The sequence below is a fragment of the Equus caballus genome, chromosome 18, assembly GCF_041296265.1.
Source record: "Equus caballus isolate H_3958 breed thoroughbred chromosome 18, TB-T2T, whole genome shotgun sequence".
Classification (NCBI taxonomy): Eukaryota; Metazoa; Chordata; class Mammalia; order Perissodactyla; family Equidae; genus Equus; species Equus caballus.
Window position 1 is genome coordinate 54,538,705 of NC_091701.1, and position 19,217 is coordinate 54,557,921.

At 40.6% G+C, this 19,217-nt stretch overlaps 1 protein-coding gene and 1 non-coding gene across 2 annotated transcripts; one reads left to right on the top strand and one right to left on the bottom strand.

Annotated features, from left to right (window-relative positions):
- Nucleotides 1–6,266: 6,266 nt before the first annotated feature.
- ATP5MC3 (ATP synthase membrane subunit c locus 3) lies at nucleotides 6,267–9,540 on the bottom strand. The gene is made up of 5 exons (NM_001309187.1): nucleotides 9,492–9,540; nucleotides 9,194–9,304; nucleotides 7,919–7,996; nucleotides 7,209–7,402; nucleotides 6,267–6,526 (listed from the first exon to the last, which is right to left on the bottom strand). The coding sequence occupies exons 2-5, from the start codon at nucleotides 9,230–9,232 to the stop codon at nucleotides 6,412–6,414; spliced, it is 426 nt and encodes a 141-aa protein (NP_001296116.1). The 5' UTR covers nucleotides 9,233–9,304; nucleotides 9,492–9,540; the 3' UTR covers nucleotides 6,267–6,411.
- Nucleotides 9,541–14,216: 4,676 nt separating this feature from the next.
- Nucleotides 14,217–14,323, top strand: LOC111768944 (U6 spliceosomal RNA). Its single transcript, XR_002801627.1, has one exon. It is a non-coding gene; the product is annotated as a U6 spliceosomal RNA (small nuclear RNA).
- The last annotated feature ends 4,894 nt before the right edge of the window (nucleotides 14,324–19,217 follow it).

The window sequence follows — 19,217 nt, forward strand, 5'->3', positions numbered from 1 at the left end:
AAATCACCTGGGATCCTTGTAAAATTCAGATTCTGATTCAGAAGATGTGGTACAAGGCTCCAGAATCTATAGTTCTAACAAACGCCCAGGTGATGCTAATGCTGCTGATCCACAGACCCACAGACCTCACTTTCAGTAGCAATGCTCTAGTACATTATGATATACACAACACCAGAAAGCCTGGAGGAGCACACACAAGTGAGCTGGGGTAGAGGGAGGGAGAGTAGGATAGGGATGGGTGAAGGGAATAGAGAAGTATAAATAAACTCATGCTGTCTACTTTTTAAAAAATCTATAAAAATGATGCTATTGTTGTCTTATAAATCTTACACTATGACAAGTTTTGGCTACTACTTATTAACTATCTCTACATCAAAACAAGCTGAGGCATAATGTTGCTATTGGCAGAGACAGAATCCAACTGCCATGTTTGTTGAGGCAGAGGAAGATGGTACTAGAGCTGAAAAAATTGTAATTTTTGCCCCTAATAATATAAAGAATTGGGCAAGTAATTGATGGGCTATGTATTTGAGTCTTAAGTCCAAGTGATATCAGCAGAGTAATACTGTGAAATTACTAAATTAATATATGCTCAGCATGTAGAGAATTCAACAACTCATTTATAATTTCATGTGTAGAAATCATATAATATTTTTAAAAGCTTTGCAGAGGATAGTACTGCAACAATACAAACTTTTCCTCTCCTAAACACTAAACACCCAAACCAATCCATATTGGTTAAAATTACCTAATAGAATTTAAAACTTACAGCAGAAGGATGAGTATAGTTTATTTGGTTCTCAAATGTTATTTCCCACTTGCCTACAATTCTTCCTTAAACTTAACTTCAATGACATTCATTTCTACTCAACTTAAGCTGTTTAGCAATTTGACCACAAATTTTCATCATTCTTTGGACCTACCTTACCTCTAAAATCTTGAACTCTGAAATTCTTTAAATTTCTTGTCTATTTTCTAGCGCTTGCTGAAATGGATCTTCGTTCGGCCTTATTGCAACCTCTGGGACCTTGATCCCTCTCACTTTAAAAAAAAAAAAAATTTGATAAAATACGTACACATGGGCTAGCCCTGTGGCGCAGTGGTTAAGTTTGCATGTTCTGCTTTGGCGGCCCGGGGTTCGCCGGTTCGGATCCCGGGTGCTGGCATGGCACGGCTTGGCAAGCCATGCTGTGGCAGGCATCCCACATAGAAAGTAGAGGAAGATGGGCACGGATGTTAGCTCAGGCCAGTCTTCCTCAGCAAAAAGAGGAGGATTGGTAGCAGTGAGCTCAGGGCTAATCTTCCTCAAAAAAAAAACAAAAACAAAAAGATACACATAACATAAAATCTACCATCTTAACAATTTTAAGTGTACATTTCAGTGATATTAAATACATTCATAATGTTGCAACCATCACCACCATCCATCCCCATAATTCACCTTGTAAAACTGAAACTCTATACCCATTAAACTATAACCCTCCTCGATTCCCCCACCTCAGCCCCTAGCAAACCATGATTCAACTTTTTGTCTCTATGATTTTGACTACTCTAAGTACTTCATATAAGTGGAATCATAGGCATTTGTCCTTTTGTGACAGGCTTATTTCACTTAGCCTAATGTCCATAGGGTTCATTCGTGTTGCAGCATGTGTCAGAATTTCTTTCCTTTCTAAGGCTGAAAAATATTCTATTGTATGTATATACCACACTTTGCTTATCCGTTCATCCATCAGTGGACACTTGGGTTACTTCCATATTTTAGCTACTATGAATAATGATGCTATGAACATGAGCGTACAAACGTCTCTTCAAGATTTTGCTTTCAATTCTTTTGGATATACACCCAGAAGTGGAACTGCTGGATCATATGGTAATTCTATTTTTAATTTTTTGAGGAACCACCATAATGTTTTCCACAGCAGCTGTACCATTTTATATTCCTACCAACAGTGCACAAGGGTTCCAGTTTCTCCATATCCTTGCCAACATTTGCTGTTTTTCATTTTTTTGATAGTAGCCATCCTAGTGTTTGTGAAGTGGTATCTCTTTGTAGATTTAATTTGCATTTCCGTAATGATTAGCGATGTTGAGCATCTTTTCATGTGCTTGTTGTCCATTTGAATATCTTCTTTGGAGAAACGTCTAGGTCTTTTGAACATTTTAAAAATGAGTTGTTTTTTTGTTGTTGAGTTTTAGGAGTTCTCTATATATTCTGGATATTAATCCCTTATCAGATACATGATTTGTAAATATTTTCTCCCATTCTGTGTGTTGCCTTTTTACTATGTTGATAGCATCTTTTATGGCACAAAATTTTTAAATTTTCATGATGTCCAATTTGTCTATTTTTTCTTTTGTTGCTTGTGCCTTTTGTGTCATATGCAAGAAACCATTGCCAAATCCAATGTCCTACAGCTTTTGCCCCATTTTCTTCTAAGAGCTTTATAGTTTTAGATCTTACATTTAAGTCTTTGATCCATTCTGAGTTAATTTTTGCATATGGTGTCAGATAAGGGTCTAACTTCATTCTTTTGCATGTGGATATCCAGTTTCCCCAGCACCATTTACTGAAAAGATTGTCCTTCCCCATTGAATGGTCTTGGCACTGTCAAAAATTACTTGACCATATATGTGAGGGTTTATTTATGGGCTTTCTAGTTTATTCCATTGGTCTATTATGTGTATCTTTATGCCAGTACCACACTGTTTTGATTACTGTAGCTTTGTAGTAAGTTTTGAAATCAGGAAGTTCATACAGCATTTCTTTTTTTATTTTCTCCACAGCTTCCTTTAGTTCTTTGATCATCGTTAAAATGGTTGTTTCAAAGTTTTAATTTAGTAGATCTGCCATCAGCTCTTTTTCAGGGACAGATTTTTTTTTCCTTTGAATGAACTATACTCTCGTTTCTTTGAATGCTTTGTGATATTTTGTTGAGAACTGGACATTTGGATCTAATAATGTGGTATCTCTGGAAATCAGATTCTCCTCCTTCCTCAAGGTTTGCTGGGTTTTTTGTTTGTTTGTTTGTTTTTTAATTGTTGTAGGCCATCTCTATGCCAAGGATCAGCGGGACATGTAAACTTAAGGTCTTCTCAGGTCTTTTCTGAGCCTGCACCTTTCCGTGGGCCTGGGTGGCCCGAGTCTAATTTTCTCTGTGTATGCAGTTGCTTTTGAATGTGCTGGTATGTAATGTCTGGCTCCCAAAAGAGGAAAAACAGAAAAATGAAGGGGGGAAAAATGGGTGCAAGCTCTTTAAATTCCCTGGAAGTCACTTCAGCTGGAGATGGGCTTGCAACAATGAGGGGAGGTGCAACAACAATGGCTGCCCTCCTCTTCATCTACACCTTTGTAATCAGAAGCATCAATCAGCGATCAGAGCTCAGATCCCCAATATTTGGAGGACACTGTTCTTTTTGCCCACCCTGGCTCTTGCAAGCTGTGTGCAAGCTGTTCCAGGAACACCTGCACAGCTGTCTGCCCCGGGACTAGGGCTGCAGGATGGTAGCTGCTACTCTACTAAGAGCTAAAATTGACTGAAATTAGCCTTCAATAGATTCCAGAGTTCCAAAATAGTTACATTAGACAGATCCTGACAGTGCAATTGTTGTCTAGGTGGGAAGAGGGATTCCTGGCGCTTCCTACTCTGCCATCTTCCCAGAATCCTCTTGACCTCACCCCCAGCCTTATTAGAATTTGTCACCCCTATTGCGGCTTTACTTGTTCCTTACCCAGTTTGACCCTCATAGGTCAGTCTGTTGAACAATGTACTTACCCACTGTCTGATTAGAGTCCCCTTGACCTCTGTCATCTCTTGCCTGATAACCTTCACTACTCTTTACATCAGTTTATGTTAACAATCTTTCCAACACTGCTGGAGTCACAAAACTAGGTCAATGAGGCTGGCTACAAATTCATGTTATCTCCCTGGAGGTGGGTCCTTACTGCTGCTCTGCACTTCTTTTATTCACATCTACTCCATACCATACGCCATACTTTTCATCTCATTTCAAGCCCATAAGTCTCTCTGTAAGATTATGCTTCAATCTTGTATTTAAAATTCTGTAACAAAACAACATAATCATTTCCCTGAAATCAGCTTTTTCTTTGTCATCCCTAACATAATCATACTAAAAATCAAAGCATGGGCTTTGGAATCGAGGAAGATCTGAATCTGGATCCTGACTTTGCTACTTAACGACTATGTGATTTGGGGGAATGGTTTAACTCCTCGAGTCTATTTTTCTCTGCATCTTGGAAACTAATCCCAATTTTGCAGGGTTGTCATGCTGGTTAAACGACAGTATATATAATGTCCCCAAGACAGGGAATGGCACTTACTTAATGCACACAGCCTCTCCTCCCCCACCTCATTCCCAAGATGTAGACATTAAATCCTACTGATACCACTTTTCTAGACTCTTTAAAAATACTCATTGCCATCATCCTAGACTGGGTCCTCATTACCTCTCAGCAAATCTACTATAGCAACCACTGGTCATTACTAGCTCTGGTCCATCCTACGCACTTACATTAACCTTTCTAAAACACAGCTCTAAACCTTGGATGGCTGGTTGTGGTCACAAGTAAAACCCACACTCTTACATTTGCTAGAATACATACTTTGCCCCAGGTTACCTTGCGGCCTTATCTCACATTACTTCCCTCCTATACCCAGGCAGTTCTTTGCTTCTCAAGTATCTTTCCTCATGCAATTCACTAACCAAGATATCCTCTTCTTCTGGCCTGTCTTCCTTCCACCAGTTCCTCAAGGTTTATTTTAATTTGTAGACAGGTAACACTTCTCCATGATTCCATCACTGGAAAATTCTTTCTACCCCCTTTGAACATCTTAGTACTTACTGCCACTCTTCTGGAACTCACCATTCTATGTTGAGTTTTAGTTATTTCCATATATGTCTAGTGTTTGTGGCTTGATGACAAGTTTCTCTTTGGTTCAAACATACATTTCATACTCAAATTGATATTTTGAGTTAATCCCAAAGGCATTAAAGACATCACATTTCTGCAATACAGAAGGTAATAACGTATTACCAAATAAAAAGTATGCCTGAAATCTGAAATGCCTTTAGGAACACATTTTGAATATAGTTGAATTGGCACTCGACCACTCTCAAGATACCCTTGCCTGTTGGAGTCTTTAAACAGGCCAAACTCTTACCAACATGGAGAATTCATTTGGTGTTTGATGTGAAAATAATATTTCTATTGGTCTCTGTTCAGAAACAAAGAAGTTAGTGAAAAGCATATACCATCACTATCTGTTTGTAAGGCTGGTGGTACTTCCTGTAAGAATGGTGCACAGTAAACATTTCTGCTGTCAGAGTAGATTTATTCCAGTGATGTACTTTCAATGTCAGAAACTTGTCACTGGAAATAAAAATAAAATAGTTAAGTAGAGATATATTCCAGGATGTTGATCCTTTGATGCAATATGTCCTTCTCCCTTCCAAGTAAAACAGCCTGTGATTATACTCGGAAGTTATACTGATTTTCTAAAGAATTTTTTTGCTCGGGAACTTGGAGGCCAGGCAGCCACAGTGCAGATATTTCCTTTTCATTCTCACGGATTTGTTCAGCTGCAGGCATGTCTTGAAAGAAACCTGTTTCAGAGTCAATGTTTCATGCCCCTTCAACAACCAAACCAGCACTAAGAATAGGACGTTTTTACCCTAAGTTGATTTTATTTAAAACGAACTTGGAACAGAGGTATAATCTAAATATTTCCCTAGGATTTTAAAAATTTGCTATGATTTTATACTATGTACTTTGGGTTAATAGTACTTCTTTTTAAATTGTAGTAAAATAATCACCTCCCCTACCTCTGACCCCCATTTAACAAGCTTCAATTCCTAAAAAGATGACGTGATTTATTTTTAGACCCAGCTGTGGAACACCAGCCAAGTTAGTCTTGGAAGGTGATTCTGTTTCTTACTATTGTAATTCATGTTATCCCTTAAAAACACAAAACGATCTTGAGGAATTAACTATCTTGGTTTAATTAATCATATTTCATAGAACTCAAAAACACTCAAATATTTCACCTTTATATGAATAAACAAAAGCCCTATAATTTACAATGTGCAGAACACTATATAAAAGAATGTCCATAAAAATTACATTAGAATCTTTTTCATCAGTGAGGCAACTGCTGTAGTTTCCTCTGACTTGTACAGCAACTGCCCGAATGCATGTTCTTCTTTGTGATGATCTAAATTTAGGTAGGTACAAATCACAGCAAAAATTAAAGTTTTCATCTTTAATGAAATGACTTTGGAAATAACGTACATTTCCATGACACCAGTACTACAGTTTTCGGAGTCACAGTAAGATACACAGAATTACATCCGTAATTAATATGAATGCCAACATTTCTGCAGTAATTTCTGTTACATGGCAAACAAAATCAAGAAAGCAACCATCAAACAAAAGAGACCCATAGCTTCAGACAAGGCAAATCCCAGGATGGCATAGGAGAACAGCTGCTGCTTCAGTGAAGGGTTTCTAAAAGAGATACAACACATATAATCGTTACTTTGCAATATTATTTGAATTTAACATGTTTGGTTAATGTTAAAGAATCAGATTACTAGTGTGAGGGTCTTTGTAAACTGAAAGTTCTGGAAGAGTATTTGCCTAGATCTCTGTTGGTTTTGCCTTTGACATTCTCTTCTCCTCAATCCTAACCATATGGAGAAAAGGGAGGGAGCTGTCTCTGCATATCAGTATAAACAGTTAGTCTTTATCCATTTTGAGGGCTTCTGACATTCTCCTCATCCTTGTGACTGTTCTGTACTTTCTAAGATCTGATAGTTTAGAAATAAGGTCTTGAATAATAAATGGAAATTGATACTTTTGAAGAATGTATTCTGTTAATTATATTCCCAATATAGTTTAATAGTTAAGAGTGCAGACTGAAGTCAAACTGAGTTAAAATTTGTTTTCTTACACTTACTAGCTATGACCTTGGGCAAGCAGTGTGACTTCTGTGTCTCGAGTCTTTCATGGGTAAACTGGATGTTATCTCCAAGGAGTGCTGAGGAGTAAGTGAGATAATGCATGCAAAGCCCTCAAAATATAATGCAAGACACACGGGAGGTACTTAATACAAAGTAGCTATTATTATTTCACTAGTTTTCTAAGTTTCCAACTCTTCCAAGCGTGCTTATTGGGCAATAGAAATTACCTGGCATAACCAATGATAAGGCTGCCAAAGACTGTTCCAATACCAGCACCAGAACCGGCCACTCCTACTGTTGCAGCACCTGCACCAATAAATTTGGCAGCAGTATCGATGTCTCTGCTGATTGCACTGGTCTGAAACTCCCTTTGGATTAGCTGAGACATGCCATTCTGGGCGCCATTAAATACCGTAGAGCCCTAGAGAAGAGGAAATAAAGGCAAAGGTCAAATCAGTAGTCACAGTTAGCTATTTTAATTACCATGCTGTCAAAATGATACCTACTTCTCTACTTTGTGGCTGAGTTTGAATAGGAGGTGGTGTGGCACAACAGAAAAATCAAGAATAATTCCAATCTTGTAGAATAGGAATAACAATATCTCCACCCTATAAGGTTGTTGAAAATTAAGAAACAGTGTATGTGCATATGCTTTTTAATTAGAGTAGAGCTTTCAACAACTGTTGCTATTATAATCTTAAATATTGGCAACCCCAAACCATATACTTTATATACACACTGACCATATTTCTTAGACAACTCAGGCAAATAAGTTTTAGATACAGAAGTATCCTTCATTAGCTCATCCTCTTCATGTTTTTTGGATTAAAGGGTGGAAAGGATTGCCCTCAAACCATTCATTAATTGTTTCCCCTTCACTTTAATCAAAACATAAGACTCGGTAGTATTACTTAATTTTTTTTATTACTACTATTACCTCTCCACTCCTAGCCTCTGGTCGAGATAATACTGATGCAGAAATTGGTCTGTATGCAACTCTGGATCCAGCTCGGATCTATCAATGAAAAAAAGATTTCATATATTAAGAATACAGATAAGACTTCAATGACCCTTCTTGCACCATGAATTCTAAAAAAGCAAAGAGCAAAAATGAATCTGAAAGTTCACGACTTTTCTGCATTTACTCTTATCTTGGCTACTTCGACATTTTCAATATATGAAGCAATTTTAATAGTTTAAAATTGCTAATGAAATTTTAAAATTTGCCTCATAATCTACTTGTAGTGCTCCGAACAAAAGTTCTAAGAACAATTAGTTTAAAAGAATAAATACTGCTTTTAAAATTTCAATTATGGTGCCACAATTCAGATCAGAAAAACGGTAAATAAAGACTCCACATTCTTTGGTAAGTTTAAGTGGACCAACAAGTAAGTACCAGGAGTGTCACTATACATGTCTGTCATTTAAAATAGTCCATCAGTTAATATGAGCCGCCAACATTTTCAAGAGATTGCTATTTATCCATTAATCATAAAACTAAAAAGCAGTTTAAGCAATCCTGCATCAGTGCGAGAATAATCGGTGAAATACTCTGACCATAAGGACATATTCCAGTCCAGCTTCTCTGCCCTTGAGTGTCCACTGAACTAAGGTCACAGAAAATCCCTTCAGAACCAAGACCTGATTCTCTAAGACAAATCCCCCGGATCTTCACTTGATCTAAAGCCTCCAAAACGGTTATGGAAACGACCAGAGGCAGGAAGACGACTTTCGGCTGCTCCACCACCTTCCTCCGCCCACACGGGGTAAGGCAAAGTCCCTCCCTCCGCAGCAGCAAGTTTGACCTAGAGATAGGCAGCGGAGAGCGCTGCTGCGGTGAACTAGGCCTCGGCGGCCCCCGACATCCTTCACAGCACCCCACCCTTCGCGTGCATCCCAACCCAACAGCAGGACCGCGGACATGCGCGAGCGGGCCACTCCGGGACCAGAGGCAAGGAGGTTTGACCTACGCCTGACAGTGGGGCCTGACAGCTAGGCCTCGGCTACTCTCCACCGCCCTTATGGAGGGAGGAGTGGAGTGCGATGCCCCAGGATTAAGAGGAAAGGAAGACAAGGATCCAGGTTCAGGAGCGAGGGGAGAGCTGTCCGAGAGGGCGGCGGGCCCCGCCCGGAGACGCCCCATTCAACAACGTGGACGCTCCAGGCCCCAGGGTACGGCCCACAGTCCCCCGGCCCAGCCCGGGCTACGCACCAGAGCTGGGGTGCAGGCGAGCTTGGCGCAGGCGAACATCTTACACGCTGGGGGGCGGCGCGGCTAGAGGACTAGGTGACAGTCGACGTGGGCTCCTCTCCCGCTTCCTCTCTGCGGAGGCAAAGAGGCTTAAGGTCAAGCGCCCTCCCAGGGCCTGCCCTTGCCACCCAGGTCCCGCCGGCTCCCAGGCACGCCGTCAGCTTGGGCCCCGCGCCCAGTGAGGCGCCCGTAGAATGAATGGGTCCCCGCGGGACGCTGCTCCGCCCGGGCCAGGCCCGCTCCCGCGTCCTCCGCTTACCTTCCCGCGAGGCGGCAGCGGCGGCACCGGCGGCGGCAGAGGTCGAAGGAGTGGGGCTGGGCGCGCAGGCGCAGTCGGCTCTTATCCGCGCCGCGGCGCCCGGATGGAGAAGGCGGGGAAACGGGTGCAGGAGGGAAGACGCTCAAGGTCACTTTGTAACAACTTTATTGGTAACCAGTTGGGAAGGACAAGAACACCCACCCGGTGATGGGCTGGCGGGCAGGGGTTGGTAAAGGAGGGACAAAACGAAGAAATTGAAGACTAGCCCCGGCAAAGAGAACTGAACAGGTTGTTTCGTCTTTGATGTGAGCTGGCCGGAGGATAGTGCGACTTGCAGTTGACACCTTCTTGTGCGATCTGGCCCTTTTATCAGTTGCTACTTCTCTTTAGTAGGGGAGCTCCCTTCCTAGTCATTCTCTTCTGTGAAATAGGACTCGGGTGGGGTGGAGGGGGAGAGGGGGGAGTCGAGGAAGGGAACAGAGGGCGTGGTGTTCATTGACTACTTGACAGAAGAAATTAGGGTTCCCAGCGAACTGAATACATTTATTTAAAGAAATCTGGAAAAGGATTCCAGAAGTATGGCTAATCCTATGTGTGAAAGAGAGCCTGACCTAGAAGTACTGGGACAAAGGAATGAGCAAATGCATAGATCTAAGAGTTTTGTGACTTTGGGCACAAAGTTGCCTCTTGGTAAAGTGAGGGAGGTCAGTTTTTCTTCTAGCTCTATGACTGGAAGAATTAAGGGATTGTAACGTACAGTATTTCATGTAGGGCCTGGGACTAAAGAAAGTCTGAATATTTTTAAAACCCATCCAATTTTAACACCTGTTCTTGGTAACTTTGGACAAATCATTTTCTCCAGATGAATACAAAAATGTCTCAGAAAGATGACTCTTAGTTATCTTCTGGTAAATCCTTGAATCTTGTAAATTTGACTTACTAGTTCTAACAAATGGCTACTGGAACTGACACAAGTCAACATAAAAGATTAAACATCTAGTCTGCCCAGCTGAAGGGATGGCTGGGGACTGAAATCCAGCTCACTCAGCCTAGAGACCTGGCATGGGACAACATCGACCCAGAGGATCACCCTTTTTCTAGTTAGCACAAAGGTACAGTACCATCTAGCAGCCACCCTGGGGAGAAGCCCTCAGAACTAAAACTTGAAGAATCAATAAGAATTTGTCACTGATCCAACTTCGAATGCAAATGGTTCAAAATCACATGAAAGCTAATAATTTTAGGCTTAGTCTTTAGCTTGTAAAATATATAATTCACATGTATAGTTCAAAGAGAGATTATTAGTGTATTTTTCTCAAGTACTCAGTTCTTACCTGAAGTATGTGGTGTCCTGTGATGTCAAAAGTAGAGTAAACAATAGTTTAGATCAGTCTTATGATCTGTCATCTCTAAGCTGGAGACCCAGGAAAGCTGGTGGTGTATTTCAGTTGCATTTCAAAGGCCTGAGAACCAGGGAGGCCAGTGGTGCAATTCCCAGTCTGAGGGCCAGAGAAGGTGAGATGAGATGTCCTAGCTCTCTGGTGAGACCGGAAAAAAGGGATGAATTTTTTCTTCCTTTGCCTTTTGTTCTATTCAGGCTCTCAATGGATTGCATGATGCCCACCCACACTGGGAAGGGCAATCTATTTTACTGAGTCCACTGATTCATATGCTAATCTCATCCAAAAACACCTTCACAGACACACCCAGAAATAATGTTTAATCTAGGCACCCCCATGGCCAGTCAAGTTGACACATAAAATTAACCATCACATGCCCTATACTTTAATAATAGATCCTTTTAAGTGAAAAATTGTTCTAAATGGATTTGTGTATGGAGATGGTTTAAGGGAAATTCCTATCTCTTCAGCCATAAATTAGTAACAGTAACTGTTGAGGAGGAGGGGGTGGAGGCAGGAGACAAGCCAGGATCCCTAACAAGGTCACTTCCATGGTGCACAGGGGCTAGTTGCCTATGGCAGGGAGAGGAGCAGTCTGAGTTCAGGCCCTGCACTGTCAACATGTCAGTAAGCAGGTGAACTGGCCTAGAAGAGGAGAGATTAGGTTCTTTGTGAGTTCTACCAGTTAGTGTTTACATATTTATGAAAAATATTAGATGTTCAAAGAACAGATGTTCTGTCTTTGAGAATGGTGTGTGTGTGTGTGTGTGTAACAGAGAAAGAAACAGAGAAAGACAGAGAGAGAGCGGCAGACAGAGAGAAAGAGACAGAGAAAGACCTGTATATATATATATAGAGAGAGAGAGAGAGAGAGGGAGGGAAAGGATCCAATAATTATTTGCTGGAGGAAGAATGCCTAAAGAACAAGAAAGCATATCCACCTTATTCAGGCTGGAGGCTAGAAACTGGACTTAGGGTTCTAAAGCACAGCCTAGACTGTTCTGTTGAGGGCTTGACCATGGCCATGTCTCCAAGGTGGTCTCTGGTTAGATTTGCTCAGATTTTGCATCCAAAGACACTGATAGACGGAGGGGAGTGGGTCTTGAGTGACAACAACTCATGTTGATAGGTGGTGGATATTTATTCTGAGAAAGTTTGAAGAAAAAAAGGCACCTTCTGAGAGGTGTAATGTGAGATCATAAAGATGAATAGGGGACTTCTTGTGAGGTATTTACTCCTGTCTGTGTTTTATGTCAGACTGGAGACAGTCATGTTAAGTTAGGAGACATCATAGGTATCTGATAAGCCTGGATGATTATGGCAGGGGGAAGAAAGGAATGGGACAGTCAAGAGAAATGTGAGAAATCCTTTTCAAGTATAGCTGTGACAATCCCTGCTGTCCTGTATGCCCCTTTACAAGGTGACTTAGCCACTCATCTCATCAAGCAGTAGCATCTGCTTCCCTTCCCCTTAAATCTGGGCCAACCCTGTGACTTGCTTTAACCAAGAGAATCCATTGGAAGTGACACTGTGTGACTTCTGGGCTAGACCTTAAGAGGTCTCATGGCTCTCATTCTCTACTTTTTGGAAATCAGCCACCATATCAAGGAAGAGTTAGACTACTGAATGATAAGAAACCACGTGGACAGAAAAAAGCCTCATGAAAAGGGATAGATTCAACTGACCCATTAGTTTTTTCCTTTTCCCTGCCTGGAATATGGACCCAGTGTCTGGAGATAAAGAAGCAGTCTTACACCATGGGTACAGAAGCCACACATTAAGGATGGAGAAGCTGGAATCTAAAAGGAGCCTGAGTTCTTAACTTTTTTTTGAGTAGCTACAGCAGCTCTTAACTGCCTATTTATGGGTTTCATATTATATAAGAAAATAAATTTCTATTTGGTTAAGCCACTGAGGTCAGTTTCCTGTTATATGCATCTGGACACAACACAAACTGATACATAATTTTATACATCTACACCTCTGAAGCTTTTTGGTCTTTGGGCTGTGATTGCAACAGAAATGGCCTTTCTCTCACAGAATTTACATAAATTTACATCTATCTTTTTTTTCTTATTCTGCGGTATATCTGCTAAGGGACTAACCAGAAGGCAGAAATCGTGTCAGTAATTTAAACAGGGAAAATTTAATATAAAGATTTTTAACCAGTAAAAGGTGTCTAACAAAAAGAAGAGTGGAGTGGACACTAAGGGATACAGAAGTAGCCACTGTAGGAATAGCTACTCCCCTTGGCTGAGGAAGAATTAACAGCAAGGAAGAACTAAGAAATTTAGAGGAGAGGGCGTGGCTGCCACAGGAACCTACAGTCCACCTGTGGTGAAGAAACTTGCTGGAGGCACAGGCCGCAAGTGAACCATGAGGACTGCTGAGGTGAACACCACCAGGCTTCTCCTGCGAACCAATCCACTAGCTCCGTGTGGAAACAGTACACCAGAAGAAGGGAAAATCGTTTCCTCCTGCTCTGGTCTCCCACTGTCTTTCCATTGCCCTCCATTGGCAAAGCCTAACATTTTGCCAGTTGTCATGCAGAAATACCTACAGGGTCCAGCTCTAGAATAGTTATACAAGGCAAAGAAGGATGGATTTCTAGCTGAGAAGTCCTAAGTCAATAACTGGCACCAATGGTAAGATGCTCGAGGGCAGTTATTAGGTCTAATTCATATTTATGTCTTCCATAGTGCCTAACATAAAGTGTTAAACATAGTAGTTGCTCAATGAGTTTTTGCTCAATAATAAATATGGGGCTTAGTATGTACAAAGTAATTTGCAATAGCTTTATTCTTCTCTCTTAACTAAGATTTTAGTCTCTGAACAAATAAGAATGACCTCTAGAATGTCTTTTTCTTTCTAGTATTGCAAAATTCAAACTTAGAGAACTCAAGGAACATTTTTTGATTTGTGGCAAGAGTTTGTTCAAACAAACATTTTTGTGTGCCTTTGAAGGGTTCTGTGTTTATACCTCATGTGCCTAAAGAATTCACTAAAAACCTGAAACATTAAGGCCTTTTATCGATTCCTTCTATGATGGAATAGAATATTGGCAAAGCTAGGAAGATAAACTGAAGCAGGTAGGCCCTAGGCTGAGTTGTGAAGTAGGCAATATACGTCTGCATTTACCCTTTCACTTTTTTTTTCAATGCCTTTGGTCCATCCTCAGGCAACTTGCTCTCTCTGCAGCCACCTGGTATCTTCCTGGTGTCTGGTGATTACATAAGGCTCTCCATGGTAGCACCTACCGAATCTGTCTTGCTCCAGGCAGTGTCCACCTTCTGAACTCTTATCCATGTAAAATCTTAATCTCTTAGTGCTTACTTCAGCAGCACCCATGTCAAAATTGTAATGATGCAAAGAAGATTAGTATGGTACCTATGTGAGGATGATACACAAATTCATCAAGTATTCCATATTTTTATATTATACTACCATTCATCTAAGAAGTAGGGGGAGAGATATGAATGTATCTAAGTGGAGAGAATTACAAAAGTATTTCCTATATTTAAAAACTAGAAGGTTCATAGATGGTTACCTATGGGGGAAGGAATAGGTTGGAGGGAACGAAAATAGAAGCCAGACTTCTTTGAATATATTTTGCTTTGTAGATTTGAATTTGGAACCATGCAAACCATTTATAAGGGTAAAATTTTTTTAAATCTCTAAAAATTGAAAGGAAACGAACAAATGAATTTAACTGTATCTAGTTGGTAGCATAATTTCATGGGGTAAATACAAATAGTCTCTATCAGTGGATAAAAGACAACTCCTTGATTGCTCTGCTTCATGTGCATTGGCCTCTTTGCTATTCTTCCAACATGCCAACCATATTCCACCTCATAGAGCTGCACTTTTTTGTTCCTTTAGCTTGGAATACCTTTCCCATGGATATACACTTGGTTATTCCTACACTTCATTCAAGTCTTTGCTCATGTCACCTCTTAAGAGAGGCCTTCCTGGATCTCTTACATATCTTTACATTTCTTCATAGCACTTATTGCTACCTGGCATTATTTATTGCTTGTTTGTTTGTCTCTTGTTTTAGGCTATAAGTCCATGAGGGCAGGGACTTTGTTTTATTCATTACTGTATCCATATAGTCTAGAACATACTTGGCCCATTACTAGGCCCTCGATAAATTTTTGAGCAATGAGGTTGGAGAAGGAAGAGAGAAACTTAACTTTTTCTTCACACACCTCTGTATTATTTGATATGTTAACATAAGCATGAATAACTTAAAAATTTAAAAAACCAATATGTTAGGAAAGTTTTAACAATTCACAATAATTATAAAATTTACCAGATTATCCCTTCTGTGGTACTTGCATTAATTAAACCAAAGGGAAGCATTATTAAATGTTGAATTTCAGTTCTTGGTGATGGACTTGGATGTACTTCTAAGCAGTAGCCCTACCCAATACTTTTCAAATTATATGCAAAGTCTAATGTATCTGTGGCAAGGCTATCCCTGTTTTGAAGCATCGTGTGTGTGTGTGTGTGTCTGTGTGTGTGTGTGTGTATACCTTCTTGTCTGTATATTGGTGGAGTTTCTTGTATGTGATAGGAAGATGTATGTCGATTTCAGCTATTTTTAAGATAATCAGTTGCAAGTAAGTCCTTATTCTGCTTCAAGAAATTATATCCATCCTTATTCAGTGGACCCAGATATTCAACTCATGGTTAAGAGATAAGGAATTTCACAACACTAACAAAATGTTTGAAAGGATTCTTGCTTATCAAATTTTCTGTTACTTTAGCCCCAGTGAGGGCTTTAAGGGTCAAATTCCTAAGCCTAGAGCTTGTGATATACGAAGGTCTTACATCAATTTAAGGAATAATAGGGTTTCCATATGGTACAAGTGCACCATGCTGAGTAAAGCTTTATTTTCTTTCCGCATTTGGATCATCATGGCTCTATGGAGAAATAATATGGTTACACAGTATGAATTGCTCTTTCCTTAGCCACCTCCTACATCATTGATCTTAGTCAATTATTGCATTAGTTTGTTCAGATGAATAGTCCCAGACTTTTGCTTACCCGTCTCACCTTTCTAAGAATGTCTGATCAATGGACTTTGATACTGAGTTTCCTGTGTCATGTCCCTAAGCCAGGGAACCTGTCTTAAAGTAGTGATAACTATGTAGTAATTTTAAGGGTAGTATGGTTTTCAAAGGCAAAACATCAAGGAGACACATTCTACAAAATTAGGTCTGTAAGTGGAAGCCTTAAGGTTCGTTTAAGCCTGAAGGATTAGAGTGCTTGCTGAAATTGCCTCTCTTGATTTGAACTAAAGGAGAGCACAAGCAAAATATGCAAGTTTTAAATGTAAAAACTTTGTATTTGAACTTGAGGTAGAAAACACGGTCAGACGAACACTCACAATCAATAACTAGAGGAAAGCAAAGCACAGTTCGTAGTAGATGCTTCAATTTAGAGGGTCCCCGTCCCCTCGTTGTGATGAGAACATTCCAGTTTGGAAAGCTACACGTGGGAAAGCACTTGTTTCATCTGGTGATATTTTTGCGTGGTCTTGTGCAATCATAGAAGGCTGTCAATGATTTCGGGAGGCTGGGCATTTGTTCGTGGTAGGCACATGTTATTTAATTGCAGATTCTATCAGTTGTTCAAGGCTGTTCTTTGGTCAGATTCCATCTGCCTTTCTTGACCATTTAAGGGAGTCCTGTCAGCTCGTTCTACCAAAAAAACTCCTTCCAGCACAGAAGCACAAGCAGATCCCCTGTAGGAGAATAGCCTTAAAGGACCAGGGAAACTTTTTAAAAGCCCCCTGTTCTATTGTATCTTTAAAAAAAACATGCAGTGTTTACATTAGATTCTTTGTAGAGATTTAGATAACTTAAAATGCTTTAAATTACCAATTAAATTGCTTAATTTTCCTATTTTCCTTCAGTAAAGCTGATGTACCAGGAGGTAGGTAATGTATTTCTATAGTTTTGTTCACTTCCTACCCCACCATTGCTTACTTCAAGAGTTCAGGGACCTCAGTTTTAGGGGGAAGGACTTCTTGTCAGACCTTCCTGTTTCTGGTCTGCTCATCCCATAGCCTCTGGCTAATAGAGGGTACATTAATATACAACAATATGGACAGCGGGTAGATAGTTCATCTTTCTGAAAACTTACTAGACTATGGCAAATTGTATACAAATCCTTTTCTTAAGATCTTAACAACCTTAATCTCTCAAGAGTTAACTTTAATCAAATGCTTTCCGCCGTCCCATTTCCTCACTATCTTTTAAACTCTTGGCTGAAAACATTCCATTACTGTTTTTTACATTACATCCTTATATCTGATCAGCATCAGTTAACATCCTCAGATCACACAACATGCTGAGAGTTCTGGGGAATGAACTGGAAGGGAGGGACCAGGTACAAGGAGTTCAAGGTAAGCTCAGGGCCAGAAGTGATAGCTTCTTCCCCATAGAAAGGCTGTGGCTTCTTCAGATAAGTTTTGGAAGGTACTTTTGTTAGGCAGAATAACAACCTTACTCAAAGATATCCTTGTCCTAATCGCCAGATCTTGTGAATATGCTACCTTACACGGCAAAAGGGACTTTGTAGATGTGATTAAGTTAAGGATTTTGAGATGAGGAGATTATCCTGGATGATCTGGGTGGACACGATGTAATCACCGGGGTTCTTATAAGTGAAAGAGGGAGGCTGGAGGGTCAGAGTCAGAGAAGGAGATGTAATGATGAAAGCAGAGTCAGAGTGGTGCAGCACGAGAAAGACTCTACTGGCCATTTCTAAGATATGGAAGAAGGACACCAGCCAAAGAATGCAGGCGGACTCCAGAATCTGGAAAGGCAAGGGAGTGGATTCTCTCCTAGAGCTTCCAGAAGGAATGCAGCCCTGTCAACACCTTGATTTTAGTTCACTGAGACCCATTGCAGACATCTGTCCTCCAAAGCTGCAACGTAATAAATTTGTGTTGTTTTAAGCCACCCAGTTTGTGATAATTTGTTACAGCAGCAGTAGGAAACTAGCAAAGTAGTGAGACTCTTGTCTGATTCCAGGCATGGATAATTAGTCTGGAAGTATGAATCAGAGATGGCATGGGGACTTGATTTTGGAATTCAGGCAGCTAAGGTGCCCAGGGTTGTGTGGGATGGGTCGTTCATTATGCATCTTAGTTTAGTACAAGACCAGGGAGATGAGCAGCAGGGGTGTGCTCTGACAAATGATGGCATGATCTCCAAGAGCATGGTAGTATACCAGCCAGCTGGCTAGGTGATAGGACCAGGCCCATCTTGGGCGCTGAAAAATTGGGAGAACAGGAAAAAACCCAGATACCTAGGGCCGACCACATGGCCGAGTGGTTAGAGTTCCCCGTGCTTCACTTTGGTGGGCCGGGTTCACAGGTTTGGATCCCGGGTGTGGACCTACGCCACTCATCAGCCATGCTGTGGAGGCATCCCATATATAAAGTAGAGGAAGATTGGCACAGATGTTAGCTCAGGGCTAATCTTCCTCAAGCAAAAAAAAAGAGGAGGATTGGCAACGTATGTTAGCTCAGGGTGAATCTTTCTCACACACATGTACACACAAACAAAACAGCCCAGGTACCCACAAAACCGTACAGAAGTGTATCAGAAGGGAAGACTGAGATCTCTGGGTATGCAGGTACAGGAAGCTGATATATAATAGTGCTGCTAAAATGCTCTTGAGCATAAAGTAATAGAATGTTTTCTGAACCTCACTGACTTCTAGAAGAAGAGCTAGAAATATCTTTCCAGATGGCCTCCAAGTTGCTCTTAGGGTAGAAAACCCTGTAGGAAGAGGGCAGCTAGAGGAGAGTCATCAGTAATAGGGCATTGGCCAGAGAGGGAATAGAGTGAGGGCCAGGAAATGTGAAGCAGGGTCAGTTCAATGATAAGTCAGTTTCATTGGAGGGTAAGAGTCATAGGCATCTGGAGTTGCACTTCTTGACTATTCAGGGGTCTTGTCCAGGTGGTACAATCTAGGGTGTAAATCTAGACACATTCCTTTCTTTTCTTCTCCCACTGAAACCACTCTGTTTAGGCCAATATCTTCTAGTATTAGTCTATTCTTATTTAGTCTACTTATCTTCTCTCTTCTCCTTCAGATTCACTTATCATTTGTTCATTCATTCAACAAGCATTTTATTCATTTATTATATACAATTGTGAGACTGCTTTCAAAAGATATTTCTTGGTGAAAACTTTAGAATAAAATGTATACTAATTGATATAAAATTAAAATCCCTTTTCTTTTTTTCTGTCCCCCTGCTGCTTTGCTGTTAAAATCTTCTGATCTGGCCAAAATGGTCCACTTTCC